This window comes from Colius striatus, chromosome 1 (genome assembly GCF_028858725.1).
Source record: "Colius striatus isolate bColStr4 chromosome 1, bColStr4.1.hap1, whole genome shotgun sequence".
In the NCBI taxonomy this organism is placed as follows: domain Eukaryota; kingdom Metazoa; phylum Chordata; class Aves; order Coliiformes; family Coliidae; genus Colius; species Colius striatus.
The window spans coordinates 194,773,095-194,785,824 of NC_084759.1; the positions used below are offsets into that span (position 1 = coordinate 194,773,095).

At 36.3% G+C, this 12,730-nt stretch overlaps 1 protein-coding gene across 4 annotated transcripts in view; it reads right to left on the reverse strand.

Moving 5' to 3' along the window:
• The window catches only part of MAGI2 (membrane associated guanylate kinase, WW and PDZ domain containing 2), a 734,934-nt gene that overhangs the window by 108,476 nt on the left and 613,728 nt on the right, over nucleotides 1-12,730 (reverse strand). For 3 of the 4 annotated variants that reach the window (XM_062019637.1, XM_062019629.1, XM_062019646.1), the window contains exon 10: nucleotides 10,236-10,871. The exons of the other annotated variant lie outside the window; for it this stretch is intronic. In XM_062019637.1, the coding sequence (XP_061875621.1) occupies nucleotides 10,236-10,871 (636 nt within the window). The remainder of the gene's footprint in view (nucleotides 1-10,235; nucleotides 10,872-12,730) is intronic. 4 annotated transcript variants of the gene reach the window in all.

Here is a 12,730-nt window from a genome sequence, read left to right on the forward strand (position 1 = left end):
AAATATATATTTGTTTTATATAAATCACAGAATCATAGAGTCATACAATGGTAGGGGTTGGAAGGGACCTTTAGAGATCATCTAGTCCAAACCCCCTGCAAAAGCACGTTCATCTAGATCAGGTCATATATATATTTAATATGGTGTAATAAGGACACAAAATTAAATATATTCTCTTTCTCTCTGAGAAGTACTGTGGAATAAGTTTAAAATTATCCAGATGGTGATTTATTACAGTCAGTCAGAATTTTCATTTATTACATTCAGTCAGGTGCTCTCTTTTAGCACCTTGGGACCCCAAACACGAGAAATATGGAGAACCGTGGAATAATATGAGTGTTTAGATTGGAAGGGACAGTTGGAGTTCATCCAGCCCATCGTCCTATTCAAAGCAAGGCTAACTTCAAAGACTCAGCTGATATTCAAGAAGTCAGATTCTCAGAATTGCTCAAATGAATGAAAGTGAAGCCAGAATGACAAACAGTAAACACAGACTGAAGAGGGACTTGGGAAACATGGAAAAAGCTAGTAAAGAAGGGCAGAAATTGGATGGAGATGACAGTCTTTGGCTCTACATTTGTTAGTTCTCACTGGCCCCAAATCAAAGCCCTGGGGACTTTTCCACAGACTTCTCTCTGGATTGCTCTAGGACTTCCCATTAATGTAGTCATCCTGCATCTTGGTTACCCTGTTGAATTACTCTGCCAGAACCTCTCCGTCTTCATTTAGTAATTTGTAATATTTATTCCTGAGAATATCATATGTTAAACATCGTGAAACTTAAAAGCTATGCAAAAGAGCAGTTGGATCTTCTGATACAGCATCCCACTAGGAGCATGTTTATAAAATAAAAAGGAACATGTTTCTCCAGTGGTGATTCCTCTTTTCCATAAGGAACACATTAAGGTGTCTGCTACACTACTTCAGAATGCTCGCACTGCAGTAGACAGGCACTGCTTGGCCCCAGAGAGACAAAATAATAATTTTTAAAAAAATATGTGATACATTACATCACATATATAATGTGATTAATAACAATAATAGTAATAATAATAATGTGATTTTGATAAAATTGTATTTAGTGAGAACAAGTAGTTTAAATTATTTCCCAAGGATAGTAAGAAAAACATGTTGACTTTGTATTGACAAATGTATTTAGCTAAGCTATTAAAAATATACTGTGATATTTACTGTAATCAGCAGCCCTTTTCTATGATGCTATATAAATCCTGAAGTACTATTTAATGATATTTTTTTTTGTATTCTTTAATAAAACCTGTACTACTATTGTTGCTTTCATCATCATAATAATGTATCCTTTAAAAAGATAACAAGCTTTCTGCTAGGGAGAAAAAGAACTCATTGTGGAAATGGAAATTAATTATTAAAATTAATTAAAAGATCATTAAACTATTTTCTCATTCAAAGGTTTTGAGTCAATGCTTTTATTCATAGATATAATCCTTTCCTAATTATCACAATATCTTTAGAACTTCTCTACCTACAATACAAGAAATGCAATAAAAATTGCTTAGAGAGGAGAAAAAAAATATCCAAAAAGGTCCATCACAGATAATTTACGCTTAACTGAAATATACACCAAAAATAAGGTGACTCTGGGAAGATGTGCACAGAAAGCTTGGCTTCTCCTAGTTCATGGTAATAAAAGGTACAACATAAATAAAAGCCAAGATTTTTTAATTTCCCAAACAGGAAAACTGCATTGTATGTTTCTTATACACTGAGATACTGTTTCAAGTTATGACAAATCTGGCTTTGGAAAGCAATTTACTTCTTTTAGAAATCTGTTGTGACACACTTGGGAGTCAACTTTCAGAGTTTGTGTCTGACAGCTCTGGATTCCATGTCCTTTTTTATACTGTAATCTGAAGGTGACACAGCAAAGGTATATGTGTCTTGGTATTGGTTTTGATTGTGTTTGAATTACGAGTCACTCAAAGGCTTCCTGAGAAGGGCAGTGCTATATTTAATAACTGTATGCTCTTGGTTTATAAAACAAATGAAAAAGCTGAGTGCTACTCATAGAGGGCAAGCATAGCCATTGTTAAAGACTCCTCTTTTTAACAATGTAAAAGAAAATTGCTTAACTAAATGTACAGAATTCTAGACTGTCTTCTAGAAGACTATTTCAATTTCTGAACTTTTACTGGACAGGGAAATTGTAGTAGCCAAGAAAGTTCTGTGGCTCTAGAAATTGGCTTATGCAATGTCTGAAAATCTCAGCTTCCCATTGCCCCAGCGCTGAGTCTCATGACTGTAGCACAATAGATAATGTACTCACTTGTTTCATAGTGTATTAGGTTACTTTATTACTATAAAATATTGCACTATATTACAAATCACCACATCACAACATCTACACAATGTACTTTGACAACAGATTTGGAAACAACAAATGTTGTTTAATATGACATTACATTATATCGAACCAACAGAAACATTGTTCAACATATTTAGACTAAACTTTAGACATGTCTCAGCACACAAGCACAGGCCATATGGTACTTTTTCAGAGTACAGCTCTCTACTTCTCTCTCATTAGGCTGAGATCTCCTGGTTCTCCTCTGAGGAAGGATAAATTCACTCAGAGTCTAGACTACGGGCAATTAGGAAAAAAAAGTTTTTTCATGCCCTGGTACTGCTGTAGGTTCTCCCATGTACCATGCATGTGAGGTATTCAGCTACAAAAGATGTCATTTGTCACAGAGATACACAGTGTAAGATAAACTGGTTAGTTTTCTAAGAATACTGCCTACAAGAACAGAGGAGCTTCTCTGGTCTGGCTAGAATTCAGTGTAGGCAAGCCAAAAGGTCTGTTTTCTCAAACTGTTCTTCAATTCGTATTCACAGAATCTCAGAATCATCATAGAATGGTAGGGGTTGGAATGGACCTTTAGAGATCATCTAGTCCACTCCCCTCTGCAGAAGCAGGTCCACCTAGATTAGGTCACAATGAGGTAGCCCTGCACTGGGCTCTCTGCAGAAGTTCCAGCAGTGACGTGGGCTGCGGCTATGAGACACAAACATGCCCCGTACTCAACAGAGACAAGTGATTGCCTGTCCTGAAGGCAGAGTTCCTGCAGCTCTGCACAAAGCCTAGGTGTACAGAAAGTCTCTGCATAGACCTAACAATGACAATGATTACTGTATGTAGCCTTATCTTGGGCATAATAATTTAATGGCAAAATAGCCATTGGAACAATGGTAGTTACCTCTTTATGACAGGCAATGATGAGAATCTATGGCTTATATTTCTTTTTGCTAAATGATCTTCTAACGGGATCTGTTTCTATAGTGTGCAGATTAACTCCTCTTAATGTCAATAAGAGTGAGGCACACATATCCCTACAAATGTCCCTACAAGTTTTAATAGAAGCATTGTTAAAATTTAATGCAGACCATATAAGCCTATGTTAGAAAACAGTTTTACCAACAATAAAAGTACTTTTGAAACAAAATGCTTGCTAATAGTCATTAAAAGCTTTCTCTGTAAAGAGATTTATCTAATGCTTTGCAAATTTATCCACAAATGTATCACACAGTGCACAAATATTAATAAGAAAGAAGCAGGAAAACCATAAAACTACCACTTTGAAATGCAATGCAATTAATACTACTGTCATTAATACAGTGTAATAGCGACTAACTGTTATTGATGTCTATTTTTTTCAGGAATCCATATTCATTAAGGAGGTCTATGGTTTCTTTTTCTTTTATTCAGAAATATGGAAGCAATTGCACACTGTTTCACTGCTAATCAGAGCTACACAAGACAAGATATGAAAGACTTATTAGTATCAATTAAAATGTTAAGATAACTGCTCTCCTGCCATGGCTCCCTCTGTTCAAATTTATCATTCCCTGTGCTACTAAGAGGTTAGCATTTCTCTTACTATCAAGATTTGGTTTGAAACCCTGTATAAACTAGAGTCTGTTTGTAACTTATTTTTTAGTTCACCTGCTATAACATTTCAAATATTTATTACAATAGATTGTATATCAGATGATAACAAGATGCTTAAAAAAATGTTTCAAGTTAATCCAAATTATAGAATGCTCTCAATGTGTAGGAAAAAAGGATGCAAATAATTTGAAGGTTGCTAGGAGAGTATATATCTCACAGCTAAAAATATGATAATGCGACTTGCCTTTTAAAACTGAAACTGGAAAGCAGTGCTTCCAGGAGTTATGTTAATGTATCAGCAGTACTTCTTGCACAGTAACAGTATCTTCTAAAAATCTTACTGAGATTTTTTTAAATGGAATTAAGATAGGAAAGACAATTACCTCTCTCATAAGGCTGTTATGAAACTATGTTGCACAAAATATTGATTTCCATGTAGCAGACACAGGAAAGAAAAAGTGGCCAAGGCTAGGGGTGGGTAAGAAGGTGACATAACATCTAACCGCAAAGACAACAAAGTGGAAAATGTGGCATGACTCAAAATACTTTTGATCGTTAAATATTTCTATCATTACTAGCTAAGAACAGCAACAAAAATGAGCAAAAATATTCAACAACTGAAAAGCCAGCAGGAGAAGGATACGTTTACAGGGAATTCAAGCTGAGGAAAATATTGAATTTATGATGTCATATAAAAGCTTATAATTTTGAGATGGAAGGAGAAAGGTCAGCTACAAACCTTTGTTTTCCATCAGTTTTTAAGCACACAGAGCCAGGAACAACAGAGTACTTCATAGGGGGATTGCAAGGCAAAATAATGTGGTAAATTAGAAAGATAAAGTTGAAGAGAATGTTTTAGCAGCACATGGAACAGAAGTTTATGTCATTGACTTCTAGGTATCAATGGCTTACATGGTTCAATTCAAATGGGTTAGTAGTTCACTACGAGATTCATGGGTACATTTCCTTTGTGGGATCAAATGTGCCATTTAAGAATATAGCAGGGTTAACAATGCAGGTGTTGCCAAATGGACCTAAGTTCCTCTGAAAATTAAACTCTCAAGAAATACGAGAAAAGAGATCAGTAGCAAATGTACAGTTTGAGTAACTGCAGAGGAGGAAGTATGGTAAGAAGCAGGAGAGCTATCAAATCTTGTACCTCCCAGCATCTCTTGTATCTGACAAGAAAATGAAACATACCAAAGTATGAACAGACTGCTATTAATTCAGACTATCCATAAGAGGCAAATAAGAGGCAATTAAACTAAGACTGGGTACCTTTAGCAACTGGAAGGAAAAATTCACCAGTGACTCAGGGTTGTAAAAGAGGATAGGACAGCCAATAGGATAAGAGAAAACCAAAAATTATCTCTATGGTAGAGAGAAAAATCTGAGATCAGTCCATGGAAAGGGGTGTGTATGAATTCTACATATGGTGTGTACTATGTATTACTGTTCATGGTGAGAAGTTAGGCTTATTCACTAGAATATGTAGATTTCTTTTTATGTGTGATGTTTTGTGTGATATACTTGTACCTGTTGGCAATTTTAAGTAATTCTAAACTTCTACCAGGCTTTATTCAAAATCATCCTCTTATTCTCACAGTTTGTATCTACACAGTTAAATTTTCCCTCCTCATCTTGACTGTTTAGGCACTGCATATGACACATCTTCTCTCCCATACCATGTCATAGTGAAACTGACTGCTGGCTTAGTCCAGTCCTATGCCAAGAGTAGGCTAACAATTAACCAGGATGGACAGTGCATCAGTTCTCTGGCTCTATTTCATTTGTCTCTATTTGTCAGAGTCTGTTTGTATTCTACCATTGTAAAATATCTGTCTGATGTAGGAACTTTGTCAGGCTCCCACTTTTCGCATTTAGTTTTAATGTTTCACTCACTGCATTTGTTTAGGAGTTGATATAGCTTCACAAATCAGTCCTGGGTTGTCTTCAGATTTTCTTAACAACAGTACTTTAGATATAGTCTTAATGGATCTATATTTGAATGTGTCACAGAATCACAGAATAACACAATGGTAGGGGTTGGAAGGGACCTTTAGAGATCATCTAGTCCAACTCCCCTGCAAAAGCAGGTCCACCTAGACCAGGTTGCATGTGAACACGTCCAGATGGTTTTGAAAATCTCCAGAGAAGGAGACTCCATACTCTCCCTGGGCAGCCTGTGTCAGGGCTCTCTCACTTTTACAGTGAAATAGCTTTTCCTTTTGTTTAAATGGAACTTTTTGTGTTCCAGCTTTTTCCATTACCCCTTGTTGTGTCAGTTCTTTTTTAGACAGGAACACTTCTGGATCTGGGCTGTTGTCTATAGGTTCATATATTTCAAAGATACTTTCCAAAAGAGATGGCATATGTCAGGTACTTGGATAGCTCATTTAGTAGAACATGCCAAAATCAATTTTTGATGTCCTAATTAGTGAATATTTTGCTTTACATAAATATGCCACATACTGCTTCAACCACTCTAGTGCTGTTTTTCAGTCATTCTGGACTAATGCAGAATTTCTCCTCTGTTCACAAATAGAAAGATGGATTTTTGAGAGGTCTTCTAAACTATTTCAGCAGCTTGTACTCAATACAGACTGCTGCAGAAGCTGAGGATGAGGTGTGAAGGCTGTAGCAAAACTGGAAAGGGATAAATGTGTTTGGGTAATGAACACTTTCACATCTTTTCCTTCCCTATTTTCTTTTCATTTTTTCCTTCTTTTTAAACAACATTTTTTCTTTCTTTTTCTCCTCAGTAGAAACACTTTTGTCAGCTTATAGTAATCAATGGAAACAATATGGCTGTTCAGCAAAAACAGATGCAAAGAAATCAAACTATGCAGCTCATCTGTGTTTAGCAAAGAACCTGACACAAACAGAACGATTGAAAGATCTCTAGTCATAGAGTATCACAGGTGTTATTCAAACAACCACTGCTTAGTATTTTCTTAGATACACAATGACGATATTTCCATTAACCATTTTTTTAACAAGCAGGTAAATTACTACTTCTGCTTTGGAAATTTTAAAATGAGTACACTTCAGTGTACAATTCAGTGGGGCTTCCTCCAGCTGGATTGTACTCCATGACAAGTTTCCCTTTGGTGTTGGTTCAGACAGTTTTCTTGAGAAATTTGAGTACTGTAATTCCCTCCATCTTTTTGAAACGCACAGACTTTTCCTTCCCCTGCATACTTTGGCTGTTGATCTCCTAAGCTTGAGGAAAAATGGGTTTTTTTAATACTGTGGTATACATACTATATGCATACAAGAGAGTATTTTTTCCTGCATAAGATGCTTTTCTCCTATATTGAGAATTTATCTCAGTCAACGTCGATGATTCTTGTCTGCAATGTAAATAAAATTGCTGCATGAGAGGGAAAAATTAAATCACTTAGAAAAATGGATTTGCCATAGTGAACTATGCAGTCAAATCATATTCCTACCAGAGACAGAATACATTACAGACAACACACAAACTTATGCAGAACAGTCTTCCTCTTCCACAGGTAAGAACACTACTTTGGTCTTAATCTTAAAAATGAGACACTAAAGACAGGATGCATAGGGTAAGGATGGAAAAAGATGTCATTAATCAGGTGTTATTACACATTAGAGATAATGAAATCAAAATTGAGTCCATGAGTAACGAGAAAGTATGCCTTGTCTCATTAGTGTCACAGACTAAATATTTTAGAATCATAGCAAGTTTCTCCAAGTACTAGAATTTTGGTTTGTATTCAGGTTATCTCACATGACCAAATCTTGTCATTGGTTTCTTATCCATAACATGCAGGATAGAGACATACATCTGAACCAGACATCCTAAATTCCCTTTGTCAAGCAGAATGTACATTTTTAGGGTACATCTGACTTATTTGAAATGTCTACATTGGAATAACATGAATTACAACATGAATTACACCCTAGAAAGGCTTCTTCTACTCAGAGACTATAAAAGGAGACATGGCAACTAGTATAGATATAATTACCTGCATTATAGATATATATTTGGTCACATGGATTCCACTTTCCTATGAATTTATGAAAAATACTCTGGCTTGTCACCTTATAGTCCTTAAAGTTCTATTAAGCTATCATTTATCCATCTCTCAGGTAGAGTAGGTTTGTCTCATACATTGTATTTTTTCACTTATTTTGAAGCACACAAGCAAATAAGCCTCTTCTTTAATTTCAGAGTCTAATAATCTTGCATTAAGGTGTATTTAGTTTCAGAGTCTATTAATCTTGCATTAAAGTATATTCCTTATTTCTGATGTACACAAATTTCTGATAGTAAACTTTCATTTGTTCTGTATAATCTCATTAGGTTTAATCACTTTGTAGTACTTCCAAATAGTTGCTTTAGTCTTACTCATTGTTTTACTATGGAGAAAACATGCTCTTTCTCTTCATTCGCTACAGCAACCAAACATCCCTTGCCAGAAACAGACGGGTAAGACTCAGGAACACATTGCTGCATTTGGGCCTAGTATGTTGTGTCAGTCGAGATAGGATAACTATCTGTACCTCAGTGTTGGGCCTGACAAAAGACAAGATGGTGTAAATTCATACAGCTTTATTGAGGGTTGAGCTCAGTGCAGTACTTCCCATCTGCCACAGCGATGTGTGGAAAATAAATATGTCTCAGTTAATATACCAGATCCTGCTAAACTATCACGTTGATCAACTTGTTTTGATCCTGTATTGATCCTCTGAGAAGGAATTCTCTTGAGAGACAGGAATTATCCTCATGAGCTTGAGTATGTTGCTGCTTCAGGGTTTTTTTTCTACTATCCTGCACTGATTACTGCAGTATCTATTTTGCTGTCTATTATTACTCAGGCTTGTTCAACACACTGGATTTCACACTCCACTTCTCTCTGAAGATTGGTGTTCTGAATTGTTTTCTTCTAGAGAGGGATTAGCTTGTATTTTTTCAAAATAAAATCCCATCTTTGGAGGTTACATTAACTCTTTTAATCCCCTTTATACTATTTTTGCTATGCAATTCTCCCTAATCTGTCAGCATCTTTAGAAAAAGATGTTGCTTATTCCACTGTTCCAGGTTCTTAAAGGAGTTTAAATAAAACCAGATTTAACACCAACTAACATAGCACCTCTGCTGCAAATAACTTTCTCAAAGTTCATATACTATAAAGACACCAAGTGGCCTTTACTTATCACTCTTAATTTGGTTTAATTCCAAAGAAATGTCAGATTCTATATCCTATAGATCTTTTAAATACAGATATGTAAAAAGCTTTATTGACTATGTGAATCTACAGATATTTAAACCAGCTTATGTTTATTATTTCTGCAGTTTGGTAAAATGTTACTATATTCCTTGTTCTAAGGATTTGTAGAATTTCTAATGACAAACATTTAGCATATGCAAACACTAAAGCTTCACTTCCCAATCTCTACTCTTTAGAAGGAAAGTAATTATATTTTTCTATAGAATCCTTATTTTTTTTTTCTCTTTTGAAGCAGAGGGTAGTGTATATTGAGTGACATATGAATGCCTTTAAAGGGACAAAGACATTTAATCAAAGAAACAAAATCATTATTAACTTCAGGTAATAATAAATAACAATGGATGCTCATCTCAGACAATCAAAGAGACTATTAAAAGCTATGAAATTACTCATCACTGTTAAGTTATTAAGAATTCTTATGTTGTTATTGATTCCTTACAGATAAGTCTTGACTCTCCCCTTCCAGTGTTGTATATTCAAGTTGACTGTATCAGACTGGTCAGAAAAACTAAGTTGCTAGAAGCTGTATTTTTAAAACAGAAAAACATACTATGGATCTTGTCAAGAAAGAAACAAAATAACTATTGTACAATACTTTTACAATGAAGGAAAAGGAGGCTTATCAAAACCAGTAACCTTGTAAAAGGCTAATAGGTGGCTTTGAATTTGATCTACCTTAATGAGTCAATATATATAATTACATGAAAATATAATTACATGAAAAGCTTGTAGCACTCCTTTGGGTTTGTAAGAGTTTGCTGCAGACACCATACAAACTATTATGGGGTGAAAGGTCTGACACTGTTCTAGTTTTACCCTATACAGAGGTGGGACCATTGACATCCAAAACACAAAAGGTAATGTACAACAAGCTCTTAAGATTTTGCCCAGGATACTTAATTGCAGACACTCTTTTCCTGAATCAATTGTGTTACCTCCCACAACATGGAAATTTCCAATCTAGCACACAAGTGAGTATATGTATGTCTTACGGTTTAGAACCTTTTACACACATTTTTTTAATTGTACAGACTTTCCAAACTTACCTCCTCTATGGATAATCAAAGAAGTTTCACTTCCAACAGGACATTCTTTAAGTATATCCACTACTTCTGCATGGCTCAGGTTCTGTACATTCTGCTGGTTGATCTCAACAATGAGGTCACCTTCACACAAACCAGGACATCCCTGAATGTCTAGAATTTGCTTCACCCTCTGTCCTGTAGGACTGTCTGCTATAGTGAAGCCAAAGCCCTGGGCCCCTTTCACAATGGTTAAGGTCATGAGTTCAGCTTGGGTGGCCCCAGAAGAAGCCATTGATACATTATCATCATGGGCAGCTGGTGGGAATGTGCTATCAAGCTGACTATCTGCTGGAATGGAGTGCAAGGAGTGTGGTGGTCGATCTGTTACGTCAGGAACAGACTGAGAAGTCCTAGAAATGTATTCCAAATAAGTTTCATAGTTATGTCTTCCATTTACCACTACCGGAGGCCTCTCCATTACTGCAAGGGGTGGCACCATGCTGTTGGCAGGATCTTCAGGATCAAAGGGCAAAGGGTATCCACGACATAGCACCAAGTTGACACTCTGACCAATAGGAACAGACTGGAAGAGTTTGACTACATCTGCGTGAGTATGTCCAAGGACACAAACTTCATTAATATAGACAATGACATCACCTAGAAAGAGAAGAAAAAAAATAGCAATAACATGAGACAACTTCAGTTACTGTATGTGCAGTGTAATTTTTTTAAAATGAGATAGAACTCTACTAAAAAAATTAAATAAATTTCAACATACTGATTCAAGGAGTGGAGACAAAAAAAGCAAAGTGTGTGTGCCAGTAAATGTAATACAAATAGACAATGACAGTACAATTTTCTGTGGAAGCTCACAGCTGGAGAATCAAGCTGGATCCAGACATATACCTGCTCTTAACATTTCCTCCCTATTTTTTTGACTCTTTTCCATGTAGTCTGTAGATTACTTTTTTATAAGCTACAGCAGAAGTTCATTCGGAGGAGGGACTGTCAAGAAATGCTACTATTTGCTGAAGAGCAAAAGGAAATATCAAGCAGTCGTGGACTGACGAATCAATGAATAGTGATGCAAGACTGTGCATGTATGTGCATAAGAAAATAGTTTTTGCATTGATCATGATATTGACAGTTTCCTATTACTTGCCATCAGACATCCAGGCATTCATACCATAGCCATGAACAAAACTGTATCTTGCACATCCTAGAGATGTTTATTGGCAATTTGTTGTAGCCATGATGGTCCAAGGACAACGACAGGACAAATTTTGCAGATACATATAACAAGTTTTTATTAGAAAAATCTAAGAAAATGTCAGAAGATCAGTTTAATAGTTCCAGTTAAACCAGGTTATCAAATAAAAATAAAGGTACTACTTTTATTTCCAAATCTTGCTTCACGTATAGTACAGAGCTGCCAGCCAGAGCATATATGAAAGCAGAATACTTTGAGTCAAAAGGATATTTATGGGTCTCCATGTTGCTCATGCACCAACCAGCTCCTGTTACTGAAAAGTTTAGAAATAAGTTCAAGTCCCTTCCCGTGGTTAGAATGGATCTATATGTCTACAGTCAAAAATTATTTGTTATGGTACTGTTAAGATGTGTATTAAAATAAAAATGGGTTTCCTCCTTTCTCAAGCTTGCTGTCACATAGGCATTCTTTTCTTCTCTTTTTCTGCTGCCGAAAGCGATTCAAAGATGAACTGCTAACTTTCTCCGTCTTTGTCTGACTCCATAATGTTCATTATAACGCAGGCCCCAACACTACATGTTTACAGTCATAGAATCATAGAATGGTAGGGGTTGCAAGGGACCTTTAGAGATCAACTCCCTTGCAGAACCCCCTTGCAGAAGCAGGTCCACCTAGATCAGGTCCTGGATGCATATGGACAATTTTCTTTGAAGCTCTCTTGTCTCAGTGGCCACCTTGGTAAGAAAATACTGTATAGTTGGGATGGCTGCTGGCAGAGAACTCTGTTCAGCTACTCTTCTTCCTGTTGAAAAATAAAGCTATTCCTCATATCAAGGTGTTTTTCCAGGTTTGAGATATTTAGGTACAAATGACTCCTTGCTGCTCCAGCTTTCAGATACAAAAGAAAATCGGAGGCTCCACCTGGGAAGAAGATCAGCTTGGAAGTGACACAGTGTGACATGGCATCTCAGGGCCCAAATCTACCTGTTTCAGTTAAGGAGGTGCTTGTAGCAGATTGTGTACTCAAGGTCTGAACTCAGATGCATAATTCACCAGCCAAGCCGGTCCCATGGTATACTTGATAGACATCTATATATACAGAGAGAGATGCAGATATTCCTTCTTCTCTGAGGTCATTTAAAAAGCATGTTATCAGGAGCTTGAGCAAGATCAGGGACACAAAACTGCCCCAACATAAAGCTGAGCAAAACCAGGCTGGAAGCTGAAGAAGTGCAAAACTGCTGCTGATGGGAAAGAAGCTGCTGATGGAGTTTCCCTGGGTATGTGTGTTGCAACTCAGGTGTGG